General features: G+C 47.7%; 1 protein-coding gene across 1 annotated transcript; it reads right to left on the bottom strand.

The window, feature by feature from the left end:
* Positions 1-11,469: 11,469 nt before the first annotated feature.
* On the bottom strand, positions 11,470-12,906 carry LOC141040875 (uncharacterized). The gene has a single exon (XM_073506990.1). The coding sequence runs from the start codon at positions 12,904-12,906 to the stop codon at positions 11,470-11,472; it is 1,437 nt and encodes a 478-aa protein (XP_073363091.1).
* Between the last annotated feature and the right edge of the window lie 4,313 nt (positions 12,907-17,219).

The raw sequence follows: 17,219 nt of genomic DNA, 5'->3' as shown, positions 1-17,219 counted from the left end.
CATAAACATGACATGATGCACAATCAAGTACGAAGCATGTCCGATTTAATGAGGCATGGCATGGCAAAGTGCACAAACAATACTACAAATTAAGTGAAGCTCAATATGCAACAAGTTGCATATTGAAGAAACACCACATCAATTATTTAGTTCTCTCTCGTTTATGTACCCAACAATATTAAATTTTGTTAAACATGGCAAGGGGTGAAGCATAAAGAAACTATCTATTTAGGCAAGTTTAAATGAGGCCGGAAATAACAAACAACAATTCCGGAAAACCCCCATATGCATATTTTGGTTATGGTACTGTTCTGCCTAAAACCATATTTTATTGTTGTTAAACAGTAAAACAAGGTGCACCAAGTTAATCTATGCATTTTTCTACCCCATTTACATATCAAGTTTATTAAATTTGGAGCTACGGTTATTTAGTTATGAAATAAATCATTTTAACATGACAAATATGCAAATTATACGCAAACATCGTTTTAAACATTTTTAACATGGATGAAATTTGCATAATGTGAAACTAGATGAAATTCTAAGCATTTTACATATATAAAACATTTTAATCCGATGCACGGTTATTTACTTGTGGGCAATTTAAAATAATGGCATCCTCCTGTAATTATGCATGCACTGGATAAATGGAAAAAAATCACACGGACTGGAAAAAAATGCTACACGGGCTGAATCTGGATCTGGGCAAGGGTTGCTCACATGGGCTCTTGGCCCGGTCGGTGTAGAGGCTTGGGGCAGGCAGATCAGCTGGGCCGAGGCGAGGCCGTGGTGCTCGTCCACGCTGGCCGGATCGAACGAGGTGGAGGGGCGCGGTCAACGCTCCGGAACAAGCTGGACTTGGCGCTGGTCGTCGTCGATCGTGAAGCAGGGGATGCAGGGGTCGACGGCTGCGGCCAGGCTTGGCGACGCGGACGGCGTGGAGGCGAACGGATCCGGGCGGAGCCTCGCCGGAATGACGCAGGAGCGGCGGCGTGGGACTTGAGGCACAGGGCGAGGCGAGCTCGAGCAGATCCGGCGGGTGGCGCTGCTCGGAGGTCACCGGACGAAGCAGGACGACGCGATGGCGCCATGGAGCTTGGGCGAGGTCCTGCTCGTTCCTGGGAAGGAGAGGGGGCCACCGTGAGAGGGAGAGGGAAAAAACAGGAGGAGGAGAGGTCGCGGGGTTGGCCTGAACCTTGTGACGACGGATGCGGCTTGTCGTTCGGTGCAGGGTGAAGCAGAGGAGGAGGCGGCCAGACCAGAGCTTGGGTTGCGGCGCGAAGATGAAGCAGCAACTTGGTCGGCGGGCAGGGGAGGCCGGCGAACGACAGGGATGGTCGGAGAAGATCCCATGGAGGCGGCCAACCTGGAAGATGAGGCAGAGCTCGAGCAAGGTGCCATGGCGTGGGCGTTCCTGTAGAGGAAGAAACAGGGGGGAGAGATGAGCAGTGAGAGAGAGAATCAGAGGAGGAAGGAAGGAGCAGGGACGAGGCTCATCTGTTGGGTCCGACGGCGGCGTGGCTGGCCGGACGGAGGCCGGGAGGAGGTTGCAGGCGCTGTGGTTGGTGGATCGAGAGGAGTGGCTGGTTGGTTCGGTCGCAACATCGAGGAGGGGAAGGTGGTGGCTGCTGATTTGGAGCGGGGGAGATCCCGAGGAAGAGGAGGCTGGTCAGGGAAGGATCCCGAGGAACATGCGAGAGTGGGTGGCGGCGCAAGGGGGAATAGGGTTTGGCTAGGGTTAGACTGATTTGGTAGGTGGGTGGACTATATAAAGAGAAATAGAATTAGGTTAGGACCCTTCGATTTAAATCGGACGGTCGAGAAAAATATAGGTTGGGAAGTTCAATTAAGAAAACGGAGATGTTTTATAGATGTTTGGGGATGATCCGGACCCATCGGTAACGACAGTCCGGTTCGGGTTCGGGGAAGTTTCGGACACGCACGCGAGGGGTTTGAGTATTGTGTAGAGAGGGTCAAACGGTCGGGCAACAAATGAATGGTCAGTCTTGAGAAAGGTCAACAGAGACGAGGAAGAAGTGGCAACTATCAACGGGTGCAAGTTTTTTAGAAAACATGCAATGCAATGCTCATGATGACATGATGAATGCAACAAACAAAAATAAAACACACGGCGAAGACGAAATATATGGAAGTCTTCTGGAGCGTCGGTCCCGGGGCGTTACAACACTCCACCACTACAAGAGGATCTCGTCCCGAGATCTAGGATGGCACCGGAGAGAAACGGAAGGGGAAGAGGTAAAACAAAGTTGCTTCTTTGACAAACGAGTGAAACCACGAACCTTGAGAGATTGTACGAATGAAAAGAGAGAATACAAGGGAGATGAACGAGATTGAAAACAATCCGTTATCAAAGAGGAACAAGGAACATTGCGAGAACCTTTGTAGGTTGAAGAATATGGAACAAGAGCTTAACGGATCAAAAGGAATATGAAAGCACACCGGTAGAAATGAGAAACAAGGAACTCCATGTGAACCTTGGAGTTTGCAAAGCTATGAATGACGAGAACAATGGACGAGAAGTACATGCAAGCACTCTGGTTGAAACGAGATGTACAAGGAACGATAATGATCAATTACGATAACGCTCCGGTTGGAAAATGGGAGGGATAGAATATGAACTTGGCAAAATAAAGCACTTGGATGAGACTTCGGTTAGAAGAGGAATGATAGACACAACTCTCCGGTTAAATGGATTAGTAAGAAAAGAACACGATCCTCACAATTCGAGATGATGAGTGAAGAGAGCAACATCACAATGCCTCCGGAAGAAAGAATAGAAAAATAGATCATTGGAATAATAGAATGGAGAAGAAAATGCCAACTTCTGCCACAAATGATCTTGGAAAGCACCCTTCCAAGAAGGTTAGAACGGAGTTGTTGGAAAAACCAACAACGAAACGAATAAGCTTGTAGTGGGCTTATAGAAAACTTCTCAAGATAGAGGCGAAATTCTGCCACTACGGAAACAGTTGATTGGATTGAGATCAACAAGGAGAAGAAAACTTCTTCACCAAGATGAGAAGGAGAAAATTTGATCATTGATAAACACCACAAATAGCTACATTCCTTAGGGAAGGCTATAGGTGAAATATAACCCAATACAACTCCAACAAAAAGATTGATTGGTTGAAAAGATCTCTTGAACGAAGATAAAATGATGGATTTAAATATGTCACTCTTGAAAACTTTGTGAATCATGAACCCGAAGGGAAATTATCCAGAATGACATAGCACCACCTCAAAAGATAAGGTAGAAAGAATTGCACTTCGGAATGCGAGATGAAGAATGCTTGAACTCCTCAAGACAAACATGTGTTGAGCACCATGTTTATTTTAGAGTATAGCTTGACGGATCTTGACTCCGTGAGAAATCTTGACGAACAATTGAAGAATGAAAGGAATCCTTGACGAAGCACCATGTAGAGCCTCCATGAAGAACTCCGGTAATAAAAGGATGATAAAAAGAAAGAGAAGTTGACAACACAAGGTGAAGCCTTGCAATGATTTAGATGGAGCTTCGGGATGATATAACTGATAAAACTTGGAACTCCGGAAAGAAAAGATGAACAACTTGGAACCGAGAATTTGATATCATGAACGAACTCCGGAAGAAGGAATTAATCACTTGGAGGAAACAAGAATAAGAATTACATTACGCGTATCCTTCACCAATTTAGATTGATGACAAACAATGGATTTGGCATAATACTTATTCTCGTAGAAAGGATTAAGATAGATATAGCGCAAACTTGAGAAGGACTTCAACGAACCACCGGTAACAACGGAAGAGAATTTGGAAAAGAACGAATGAATTGATACGATAACAACGGAAGAGAATTCTTGAATGAACCACTGAAGAATTGAAAATGAAAGTAGGAAAGGCACAATTCACCGAGAAGAATTGGAAAACGAATGAAGATACTTGAGGGTATTTAGATACATGAGAACGAAGAGGTCAAGAGCTGACTAGAGGATACTTGAACGATTCACCGGTAAGATTTGGAGAATGAGAGCTGAAAGCTGGAATGAATAATTCTGAGATGATGGGCTTCGGAGGAAAGAAATGGAAACAACTCATGAAATGCTCCGGATGGGTATGAAAAGAATTCTCGCAATCGAAAACAATTATGAGAGGATGGCATAAGCTAGAACCATGAATCTTGAAGAGAATGGAGCAAGATTTAAGAGAAACTCTTCTTCGGTCTTCAAATGTTGAGAATGACGATGAGAAACACCACCATGAATTGATGAGCCACTCCGAAACAAAGAAGAAAAGAAATGATGAACCAACGATGAAAAGAATTTGAAAGATCTTGGAGAAAGACATTTGACTGATGGTAATTCATTCTTACGTCAAACTTTCAAAGAATTTGAGAATCGCTTCGGATAAACTAGAAGAGTCAGGTAAGATCCTGGGAAAAGACCTGTGGGTTAGGCCCACTCAAAAGAAACACCGTTGAAATGATTACTTGAAAAGGAGATAGCACTGGTTGAATTAAATGGTTCAAAAGAGATAACAACCTCGAGATATCTTGAACAAATTAGGAATGATAACACGAATTTTCCGAGATATCTTCAGCACTGCGGAACAATTGAATAGCAAGCGGGGAATGATTAAGAGATATACCGGCATGAGAAAGCATTTGAAAGGAGGAAAGGGCTATAATCAACACTGAAAGCTTCAATTGAATCCACCGGAAAAGAATACGAGAATGAAAAATGATAACCTTGAAGCTTCCTGAGCATCTTCCTGAGAATCACCAGATAAGAATATTGATGGAAAAGAATGGAGAAACTTCACATCCATAAGATGGATACATGATTAAGAAATCTGAGTCCTTGAAGAAAGAGGGTGGGAGGGCGGGAAAACAAAGGCAACTTGGGGCAGATGAAACAAACGCCGTTGAGAAAACATAGAATCGACCTTGCGGATGTGGAAAAATGATCGGATCCACTTGAAGAGAAGCACGCCGGTTGGAAAAGAATTGACATGACAGTCTCGATAATCAAGAAGGATTATCATCCACATAGAAATATGAGAACACCGCTTAGGATAAGGTATGGAATCAACACTTGGCATTGAAGCAACTCGAATACCACAAAACAAAACAAAAACAAAGGATTTGGCTTGCAGAATAAGCCGGAACAAACATATGATAGATCCCATATCGTATCATGTGTGTGTTGGAAAGATATCCTACGAGATACTTGAATTCCCACTTATAAACTCCCGAAACTTTCTGGTTATGCAATCAGGTGTTGGGGATACAGGGGACGCAATATATCTCACCCAAACTAACAATCCCTAGATCCAGCTGTATCCATCCGTCAACACATAACCAAGAAAACTCCGGAAATTGTGTACCTCAACCTTCGAAAAGCATCCGTTATACGAGTTATGGCAATACTCCCGAACTCCCGCCCCAGTACTGGGTGGCGTCGAGGTGATCTCACCAACAAACTGCATAAAAGAGATTTTCGATGTCGGCGAAACTCAGGTATACCAGAACTGCAACAATAAAATTGTGATGACAACACCTCGGAGCTCAACTCCCCGGGACACTGCCACAACCCCTAAATGTCAGGAGGCACCAAGAACAATGTTCTCGTCACAAAACCATCAGAACGATTCCAAGATACCCGCGTGATCCTAAATTTTTTTTTTGTGAAATTTGAGGAGAGGAAAGTCAAAACTTCTACGTCAGGAGACCTCACCAGAGCGACGAAGGGACTGAGGAGTAAAAAGAATGGGATAAAGAGAGTTGGCTTACAATCGCCACTTCACACAATACATAAATTAAACATACATCATCCAAAATACAGACATAGACCGACTATGGTCAAATCCAAATGAAAAGAAGATAACCCCAAATACTAGATCCCCGATCGTCCCAACTGGGCTCCACTACTGATCATCAGGAAATGAAACATAGTAACGAACACGGTCCTCGTCGAACTCCCACTTGAGCTCGGTAGCGTCACCTGCACTGGTGTCGTCGGCACCTGCAACTGTTTTGGTAGAATATGTGAGTCACGAGGACTCAGCAATCTCACACCCGCGAGATCAAGACTATTTAAGCTTATGGGTAGGAAAGGGGTAATGAGGTGGAGCTGCAGCACTAAGCAAATATGGTGGCTAACATACGCAAATAAGAGCGAGAAGAGAAGCAACGCAACGGTCGTGAAGCTATAAGTGATCAAGAAGTGATCCTGAAACTACTTACGTCCATACATAACCCAAACCGTGTTCACTTCCCGGACTCCGCCGAAAAGAGACCATCATGGTTACACACGCGGTTGATGCATTTTAATTAAGTCATGTGTCAAGTTCTCTACAACCGGACGTTAACAAATTCCCATGTGCCACATAACCGCGGGCACGGCTCTCGAAAGTTTATACCCTGCAGGGGTGTCCCAACTTAGCCCATTATAAGCTTTCACGGTCAATGAAGGATATTCCTTCTCCCGGGAGGACCCGATCAGTCTCGGAATCCCGGTTTACAAGACATTTCGACAATGGTAAAACAAGACCAGCAAAGCCGCCCGATGTGCCGACAAATCCCGATAGGAGTCGCACGTATCTCATTCTCAGGGCACACCGGATGAGCCAGACATCGGGTTGGCATAGACCCTGGTTGCCCAGGGGGCGCCGGACATCGCTCGGTTTGGACCAGCACTCGAAGGAGCACTGGCCTGGGGGTTTAAATAAAGATGACCCTTGAGTCTGCAGAACCCAAGGGAAAAAAGGCTTAGGTGGCAAATGTTAAAACCAAGGTTGGGCCTTGCTGGAGGAGTTTTATTCAAAGCGAACTGTCAAGGGGGTCCCATAAATCACCTAACCACGTAAGGAACGCAAAATCAAGGAACATAACACCGGTATGACGGAAAACTAGGGCGGCAAGAGTGGAACAAAACACCAGGCATAAGGCCGAGCCTTCCACCCTCTACCAAGTATATAGATGGATTAATTAAGATAAGAGATATTGTGATATCCCAACATATCCATGTTCCAACATGGAACAATCTTCATCTTCACCTACAACTACCAACGCTATAAGAGGGGCTGAGCAAAAGCGGTAACATAGCCAAACAACGGTTTGCTAGGAAAGGTGGGTTAGAGGCTTGACATGGCAATATGGGAGGCATGATATAGCAAGTGGTAGGTAGCGCGGCATAGCAATAGAGCGAACAACTAGCAAGCAAAGATAGAAGTGATATCGAGGGTATGGTCATCTTTCCTGAAATCCCGCTAGGAAGAAGAACGAGTCCATGAAGAAGACAAACGGACGAAGTCGAACAATTCCTCACAACTCCGGAACGAAACCGAAGCTAACGAGAGAAGCAAACCGGAAAGAATCAAACAACATAGTAAACAACCATCACATAAACATGACATGATGCACAATCAAGTGTGATGCATGTCCGATTTAATGAGGCATGGAATGGCAAAGTGCACAAACAATACTACAAATTAAGTGAACCTCAATATGCAACAAGTTGCATATTGAAGAAACACCACATCAATTATTTAGTTCTCTTTCATTTATGTACCCAACAATATTATATTTTGTTAAACATGGCAAGGGGTGAAGCAGAAATAAACTATCTATTTAGACAAGTTTAAATGAGGCCGGAAATAACAAACAACAATTCCGGAAAACCCCCATATGCATATTTTGGTTATGGTACTGTTCTGCCTAAAACCATATTTTATTGTTGTTAAACAGTAAAACAAGGTGCACCAAGTTAATCTATGCATTTTTCTACCCCATTTACATATCAAGTTTATTAAATTTGGAGCTACGGTTATTTAGTTATGAAATAAATCATTTTAACATGACAAATATGCAAATTATATGAAAACATCGTTTTAAACATTTTTAACATGGATGAAAGTTGCATAATGTGAAACTAGATGAAATTCTAAGCATTTTACATATATAAAACATTTTAATCCGATGCACGGTTATTTACTTGTGGGCAATTTAAAATAATGGCATCCTCCTGTAATTGTGCATGCACTGGATAAATGGAAAAAAAATCGCACGGACTAGAAAAAAACGCTACACGGGCTGAATCTGGATCTGGGCAAGGGTTGCTCACATGGGCTCTTGGCCCGGTCGGTGTAGAGGCTTGGGGCAGGCAGATCAGCTGGGCCGAGGCGAGGCCGTGGTGCTCGTCCACGCTGGCCGGATCGAACGAGGTGGAGGGGCGCGGTCAACGCTCCAGAACGAGCGGGACTTGGCGCTGGTCGTCGTCGATCGTGAAGCAGGGGATGCAGGGGTCGACGGCTGTGGCCGGGCTTGGCGACGCGGACGGCGTGGAGGCGAACGGATCCGGACGGAGCCTCGCTGGAATGACGCAGGAGCGGCGGCGTGGGACTTGAGGCGCAGGGGCGAGGCGAGCTCGAGAAGATCCGGCGGGTGGCACTGCTCGGAGGTCACCGGACGAAGCAGGACGACGCGGCGGCGCCATGGAGCTTGGGCGAGCTCCTGCTCGTTCCTGGGAAGGAGAGGGGGCCACCGTGAGGGGGAGAGGGAAAAAACAAGAGGAGGAGAGGTCGCGGGTTGGCCTGAACCTTGTGACGACGGCTGCGACTTGTCGTTCGGCGCAGGGTGAAGCAGAGGAGGAGGCGGCCAGAGCAGAGCTTGGGCTGCGGCGCGAAGATGAAGCAGCAACTTGGTCGGCGGGCAGGGGAGGCCGGCGAACGACGGGGATGGTCGGAGAAGATCCCATGGAGGCGGCCAACCTGGAAGATGAGGCAGAGCTCGAGCAAGGTGCCATGGCGTGGGCGTTCCTATAGAGGAAGAAACAGGGGGGAGAGATGAGCAGTGAGACAGAGAATCAGAGGAGGAAGGAAGGAGCAGGGACGAGGCTCATCTGTTGGGTCCGACGGCAGCGTGGCTGGCCGGACGGAGGCCGGGAGGAGGCTGCAGGCGCTGTGGTTGGTGGATCGAGAGGAGTGGCTGGTTGGTTCGGTCGGAACATCGAGGAGGGGAAGGTGGTGGCTGCTGATTTGGAGCGGGGGAGATCCCAAGGAAGAGCAGGCTGGTCAGGGAAGGATCCTGAGGAACATGCGAGAGTGGGTGGCGGCGCAAGGGGGAATAGGGTTTGGCTAGGGTTAGACTGATTTGGTAGGTGGGTGGACTATATAAAGAGAAATAGAATTAGGTTTGGACCCTTCGATTTAAATCGAACGGTCGAGAAAAATATAGGTTGGGAAGTTCAATTAAGAAAACGGAGATGTTTTATAGATGTTTGGGGATGATCCGGACCCATCGGTAACGACAGTCCGGTTCGGGTTCGGGGAAGTTTCGGACACGCACGCGAGGGGTTTGAGTATTGTGTAGAGAGGGTCAAACGGTCGGGCAACAAACGAATGGTCGGTCTTGAGAAAGGTCAACAGAGACGAGGAAGAAGCGACAACTATCAACGGGTGCAAGTTTTTTAGAAAACATGCAATGCAATGCTCATGATGACATGATGAATGCAACAAACAAAAATAAAACACACGGCGAACACGAAATATATGGAGTCTTCTGGAGCGTCGGTCCCGGGGCGTTACAGAGGTCCCCGCCGGTCTACCTCCTAAGCACTCCGGGGTCTGGCCCATCGCCCGTTGCAGTCCGGGTCGTTGCGAGCAGGGCGGACCAGGCTCCACCAGTACAGGATGGTGCCGGCCCAGCCATGCCGCAATGCTGAACTGGACGTCTGACAAAGCTTCGGCTGATACCATGACGTCGAGGCCCATATCTATTCTCGCATGGTGGTTAGTGCGTAAAGGCCAAAGGCCAACTCAGAACAAATACCCAAACCTGTTAGTGCATTGGGGGCTCGCGGAGACGAGCAGAGACTCACGATAATGTGATCCGGTCGCCCCGTCTCATGGACTTACGGCAAGGGCCCAGACCCTGGGAAACAACGTGGAGGTTCACTTTGCGGTACCTTGGAGGAGGGGGAGCGAGTGCACCCGGAGGAACAATATGGAGGTTCAGCTTTCTGAATTCTTCAACAAGCGAAGGCTGAACTTTGCAAACCTCGAGATGGTTGCAATATGACTTGCGGCTCAAGGCATCAGCCATTACATTAGCCTTGCCTGGTGTATAGGAAATACCCATGTCAAAGTCTGCTACGATCTCCATCCATCTCTGCTGACGGAGGTTCAAATTTGGCTGAGTAAACAGGTACTTCAGACTTTGGTGGTCGGTGAAGATCTCGCAACGATTACCAAGAAGGTAATGTCGCCACTGTTTCAGTGCATGTATGACAGCAGCAAGCTCGAGGTCATGAACTGGGTAGTTCTCTTCGTGAGGGCGCAACTGACGAGAGGCATAAGCAATCACTCTGTGCTCTTGCATTAGGACACAACCTAATCCTTGTCGTGAAGCGTCGCAGTAAATGACGAAATCCTTCTTAGTATCTGGCGGAGCAAGCACTGGGGCGGAAGTCATCTTGTCTTTCCTGACACTTTTCTGTCCAATCGAACTTCACGCCCTTGTGAAGCAAACCAGTCAGGGGCTTAGCGATCTTTGAGAAGTTCTCGACAAATCGACGGCAATAGCTGGCGAGTTCGAGAAAACTTCTGACTTGTTTGACAGTCTTCGGAGGAGTCCAATCGAGAATAGCCTGAACTCGCTCGGGGTTGACGGCAATACCATCCTTGGAGATGACATGCCCAAGGTAGGTCACTTCGGGTAGCCAGAATTCACACTTGGAATACTTAGCATATAGTTGATGTTCTCGAAGCTTTTCCAGTACAATTCGAAGGTGTTCGGCATGTTCTTCTTTATTCTTGGAATATACAAGGATATCATCTAGATAAACCACGACGAACTTGTCGAGGTATTTCATGAATATATAGTTCATCAGACGAGAGAATGTCGCTGGAGCATTTATCAAACCAAAGGACATGACGGTGTACTCGTATGAACCATAGTGAGTAACGAATGCAGTCTTGGGGATATCCTCTTCACGAACCCGAATCTGGTGGTAACCCAACATCATATCAAGTTTAGAGAATACCGAGGAACCAGCAAGCTGATCATATAGATCGTTGATTTGGGGAAGCGGATACTTATTCTGAATTGTTGCTTGGTTGATAGGTCGGTAATCTTGGACCAAACGATTAGTTCCATCATTCTTCTTGACAAAGAGAGAAGGTGCTCCCCAAGCAGAGGAACTAGGACGAATGAATCCCTTGTGAAGAGATTTGTCGATTTCCTCCTTAAGCTCAAGGAGTTCATGTGGCGGCATCTTGTATGGCCGCTTGGCAATATGAGTAGTACCCGGCTTCAAGTCTATGATGAATTCAACAGCTCTAGCAGGGGGTATTCCTGGAAGTTCTTCTGGAAAGACATCTTCAAAATCACGAACGACTGGAATGTTCTCTATTCCCTCGAGAGGTGAAGCATTCAATGCATTTAGAACATATATCTGATTCTTGGCATCCTAGACCATCTGAGTTGAGTAGTTGATCAACTGGCCAGAAGGATGAGTGAGCTGTACTGTCTTGGCGGCACAGTCGATCTTAGCATTATGGGCTATCAACCAATCCATACCAAGAATGATGTCTATGTTGGAAGGTCCGAGCACAATGAGAGAAGCCGGAAAAAGTAGACCTCCAATCTCGATTTGGTTGTGAGGGCTTATCATTGTGGTTTGCCACTTGGATCCCGGAGATTGAACCGCTAAAGGAGTGGGTAATTCTTCCATGCCCAGCCCATGTAACTGAGCAAATTGTTGGGACACAAAAGCATGTGATGCTCCTGAATAAAAAAGAACAGAAGCTGGCACTGTATTAACACAGAGGGTACCCATCATGATTTTTGGGGACTCACGAGCTTCTTCAATCTTGATATGGGTGACTTGACCACCACTTGTAGCAGGCGAACTGTCACTAGAATTTCTGCTAGGATGGTTTCGACGGCCCTTCCTACGGCCAACAGGAGGACGTGAAGCATTTTGTAGCTGACCCTGGCGACAGTTGAAAGCACGGTGCCCTGGCTGACCACACTTGCGGCATAAACCATCATTATGGGGAGGAGCTACAACATTAGCCTGTCCACCTTGAATCATCAGCTGTCTCGGCGGCGGAGGCAGACGAGGTGCAACATAAGACGGCCTTGGTGTTGGAGGAGGTCGGTAATGAACATTGTGTGGGATCCAGACTCGACGTTTCTGAGCAGGCTGACTTGAGGATGGACCAACATCTCGAGTACGCTTGAGCGACTCCTGGTACTCAGTCAGACCAGTTTCAGTTCGAAAAGCTTGGCTGACAAGCGTCTCAAAGTCTGCGCAATCATGAGCAACAAGTGCGAGCTTTATATCGGGACACAGTCCTTCACGAAATTTCTCCTGCTTGCGAGCATCAGTGTAGACGTCATCCGCAGCATAGCGAGATAATTCAAGGAATTTCCTCTGATATTCATCCACAGTCATTGTACCTTGTGAGAGTTTGCGGAACTCCTTCTTCTTCTGGTCCAACAGACCTTGAGGAATGTGTCGTGCACGGAATGCTAAATGAAATTCCTGCCAAGTGGTTACAGTCTCTGCAGGCAGCATACCCCTGTGGCTTTCCCACCATTGAGCAGCCGAACCCTTTAGGTGAAATGTCGCAAAGGTGACGTAACTGGCAGGGGCAACATTAGCTGACTCCATCTCAAATAGGATGTCACGAAGCCAATCATCAGCATCCATAGGATTTGTGGAGTTGCGGAAAATGGATGGGTTGAGGCGCATGAATTCTTGCAGTGCTATTGGGGCAGGCTGTTGATGAGCATTCTGGTTTGGAAACTGAGCGATTACTCCAGTCATAAACTGACGATTCAGCTCAAACTGCTGCATCATGGCGGCAATATAAGGTGGAGGTGGAGGATCGTCAGCCATCCTGCTAAGAACATCAGGGAGCAGTTTAACAAGGGGTGGAGCAGGTGTATGGAGTCATTCATGATGTAACTTGAACAATGAGCAAAGGCGCAGTATGTACAAAGCAGTAGTCATTGAAGACATACATATACATATACAGAGCCATTTACACGTTGTTAGTATGAGTTCAGATAAGAGAATCATCCTAGACATACTAGGCGGCACGCTAGCACGCGATGGAAGGATACAACAACAAGACATAGCAAAGGCTACATCCACGTCGGAGAAAACCACTAGAGCGAGGAATCTACAGGGGACGATGCAGGGTGCCCTCGATAAAAGGATCCTGCGGCCCGTGAACAATGTGAAGCAGATCCTGGCTCCCAATTCAAGAAAGGCGTAATACAAATCTCCGGATGGATGTGATCACGAGAACCTAGGATAGAGTTAGCACAATCATTTAACCCGAATAGAAGAGAGATCAGAGTCCCAGAGTAAAGGTCGAGGAGTAAAAGATCCTAATACCACCCAATTGGCGACGTGGGCCCATAAGCCTCACAGCCATGTTAGTAAATCAGTTTTTCAAATACTAGACTCAACTTCGGCCAAGGAGTTCGAAAGGGCGATACTACAGGCAGTCGACTCTGATACCAACTTGTGACGCCCCCGATTCGACCGTACACTAATCATACACGCAAATGTGTACGATCAAGATCAGGGACTCACGGGAAGATATCACAACACAACTCTAGACACAAAACAAAACAATACAAGCTTCATATTACAAGCCAGGGGCCCCGAGGGCTTGAATACATAGCTCGATACACAAGAGTCAGCGGAAGCAACAATATCTGAGTACAGACATAAGTTAGACAAGACTGACTTAAGAAGGCTAGCACAAACATCAACGATCGAAGAGGCAAGGCCTCCTGCCTGGGACCTCCTAACTACTCCTGGTCTTCGGCGGTCTCCACGTAGTAGTATCCGTCAACGGTGGCATCTAGCTCCAGGGATCCACCATCTGGTTGCATCAACTGGAAAGAAGAAGGAAGGGGAAAAAGGGGTAGCAAAGCAACCGCGAGTACTCATCCAAAGTACTCGCAAGCATCAGATCTATACTAAGTATGCATTGGTATCAAATGGAAGGGCTGTATCTGTGGACTGAACTGCAGAATGCTAGAATAGAGGGGAAGGCCTAGCCTATCGAAGACTAGCATCTTCAAGGAGCTCCAAGCATCTTGCAGCATGTAGAAGAGTAAAGAATAGCAGTTTATAATTAACAAACATGTTGTAGTATCAACGCCCAGAGATCCTTCCTTGACTCCCTACAAGAAAGCAATCCCGGAGCCACATATCCATCACATGTCTCAAGTATCCATTTCTAGTTATATAAGATCCGGATACAAGTCTGAACGTCCATTACCGTGGACACGGTATTCGAATATATATCTTCCCTGCAGGGGTGCACCACGTTACCCAACACGCTCGATCACTCTGGCCGGACACACTTTTCTGGGTCAATGCCCGACCTCGGAAGATCAACACGTCGCAGCCCTACCTAGGCTCAGCAGAGAGGTCCCCGCCGGTCTACCTCCTAAGCACTCCGGGGTCTGGGCCCATCATCCGTTGCACTCCGGGTCGTTGCGAGCAGGGCGGACCAGGCTCCACCACTACAGGATGGTGCCGGCCCAGCCGTGCCGCAATGCTGAACTGGACGTCTGACAAAGCTTCGGCTGATACCACGACGTCGAGGCCCATATCTATTATCGCGTGGTGGTTAGTGCGTAAAGGCTAAAGGCCAACTCAGAACAAATACCCAAACCTGTTAGTGCATTGGGGGCTCGCGGAGACGAGCGGAGACTCATAATAATGTGACCCCGTCGCCCCGTCTCATGGACTTACGGCAAGGGCCCAGACTGCCCGGCCGTGCCATGTAGAAAACTCGCGGGTGCTCAATGGGCCCGCCCGACTTTCACATCAACTCGCGGGTACCCCTCAGGGCCGACCTGACTTCAACAAAGGTCTCAAGTAAAGTCAAGGTAACCGTGTGTCCAAACATCAAGGGGAAAACCCGAGGAATCACCCACAGAGGATTCCACTCGATGTAATCATCAAGGTGAACGTAAGAGGGACCACCCTCGAGGTTCACACTTGAGGTGTTGCACGACAGAGCCGTATCGGGAATGGTGAAAGAGGAAATCACCCTCGATGACCACGACCGAATAGCTACACTACAGAATTATCATTAGGAGTGCGTTATGAGGGATCACCCTCGGCACTCGATAGTAGCTCTGCAAAGTCGAGCAACAAAAAGGGGCGTGATGTGATGTGAGGTGTCAGGCTCTAGTCATCGATCACGTTGATCGAGTCATCGAAGATGAAGCAGTGGCAACAAGGACAAGGTGGGGGTCACTGATGGATCACTAACCAACCTATACTAAGCAGTTTAGGATAAGCAGGTAGGTAACAATAAGCAGGTTACAAAAGCAGGCTATGCATCAGAATAGGAGCAATCAATAACAGTAGCAAAATCTAATGCAAGCATGAGAGAATGGAATGGGCGATATTAGGATGATCAAAGGGGGGGCTTGCCTGGTTGCTCAGACAAGCAGAAGGGGTCGTCGTCGACGTAGTCGATCACAGCAGCATCAGCGACAGTCTCGGGGTCTACCGGAAAGAAGAGGGGGAAGAAAAAGTAATATAGAGCAAACAGAGCATAACAGGACAACAGACAGAGCTAGACGTGTTCTAACACGGTGCTACACGATACCGGCGAAGGGGGAGAACATCCGGGAATGTTTCCCCGAAGTTTGGCATTTTCGGACAGACGAACCGGAGGGGGGCGATTGCAGGTTCGCTATGCTAGGGATGACTGGCAGACGAACGGAGAGCGTATCCGGATTCATCTCGTCGTTCTGAGCAACATCAGCCCTGGTTTAGTTAATTAATACCTGTTAATTAAACTATGACTATGACAGCGGGACCCACACGTCATAGGAGCGATGGGCGCAGGGCAGGGCGCCTAACGCGCGCCGCGGGCACGACAGTATGACGGTGAGCGCGAGCGCATGAGGGATAGGGCACGGGGTGACTGCGGTGAGCAGCGACAACTGGGACCGCAGGGCGTGCACGGCGATGACAGGAACAAGGGGGAGACAGAAGGGGTTCTCACCCCCGTTTGCAGGGGATCAGGGTCGGCGAGGCTCGATGGAGCCGTCGAGGGAGAGGTGGGGAGGCGACGCCGACGAGGTGGTGACGAGTGGCGACGGCGCGACGGGTGGCGAAGGCGTCGCGGTCCGGCAACGGCGAGCGGCGAAGCCGGGGCGGCGCCAGGGGGCAGCGGCTTCGGGGTGTCGCCGCGAGGGAGGGCTTCGAGGAAAGAGGGGCGAGGCGACGGCGTGCGGCGGCGTCGGGAGGCTCCGGCGAGGGGGGAAGGGGGAACGGCCCTATCCAGATCGGATCAGTCAAGAGAGAGAGAGAGAGAGAGAGAGAGAGAGAGAGTCGTGGGGGAGTGGGGGTTAGGGTTTCGTCGGGGGAGTCGGGCCATATAGGCCAGGGAGGGGTGCGGGGAGTGGGCCGGCCTGACTGGTGGCCAGGTTGGCCGTGGCCCATTGGGGGGCTTCTTTTCCCCCTTTTTTGGTTTCTTTTCTTTCAAAAACTTTTCTGTTTTATTTATTTTTAGATCATTTAGCCATTTTGTAAAAAGATGATTTCTCCACTAATATTACGAGATGATTATTTGCAACAACTTGAACATTTTTGTTTGCATGTTTGATAAATTTGAATCCTGACTTTAAACTCAGTTTTGATTTTGAGTTGCGATTTGGACCAAGCGAAGATTAGCAACAGTAACAGTGGTGACGTGGCACCATTAGCATGAGATTACTGTAGCATCATTATCCGGCGTTACAACCACAAGTATGTATAAAACTATATGCTTTGATCAACTCATCAAAGCGTATATTCCAACTCTGAGATGCTTGCACCAGTCCATAGATGGATCGCTGGAGCTTGCACATTTTGTTAGCACCTTTAGGATCGACAAAACCTTCTGGTTGCATCATATACAACTCTTCTTTAAGAACTCCATTAAGGAATGTAGTTTTGACATCCATTTGCTAGATTTCATAAAATGTGGCAATTTGCTAACATGATTCGGACAGACTTAAGCATCGCTACGAGTGAGAAAATCTCATCATAGTCAACACCTTGAACTTTGTCAAAAACCTTTTCCGACAAGTCTAGCTTTGTAGATAGTAACACTACTATAAGCGTCCGTCTTCCTCTTGAAGATCCATTTATTCTCAATGGCTCGCCGATCATTGGGCAAGTCA

This window comes from Aegilops tauschii, chromosome 2 (assembly GCF_002575655.3).
Source record: "Aegilops tauschii subsp. strangulata cultivar AL8/78 chromosome 2, Aet v6.0, whole genome shotgun sequence".
NCBI lineage: Eukaryota > Viridiplantae > Streptophyta > Magnoliopsida > Poales > Poaceae > Aegilops > Aegilops tauschii.
The sequence above is the reverse complement of the archived record's forward strand: the minus strand, read 5'-3'. Positions and strand labels throughout refer to the sequence as shown.

Excerpts from the sequence above, each read along its gene's own strand:
- LOC141040875 (XM_073506990.1), bottom strand. The coding sequence starts at position 12,906 with ATGGCTGACGATCCTCCACCTCCACCTTATATTGCCGCCATGATGCAG.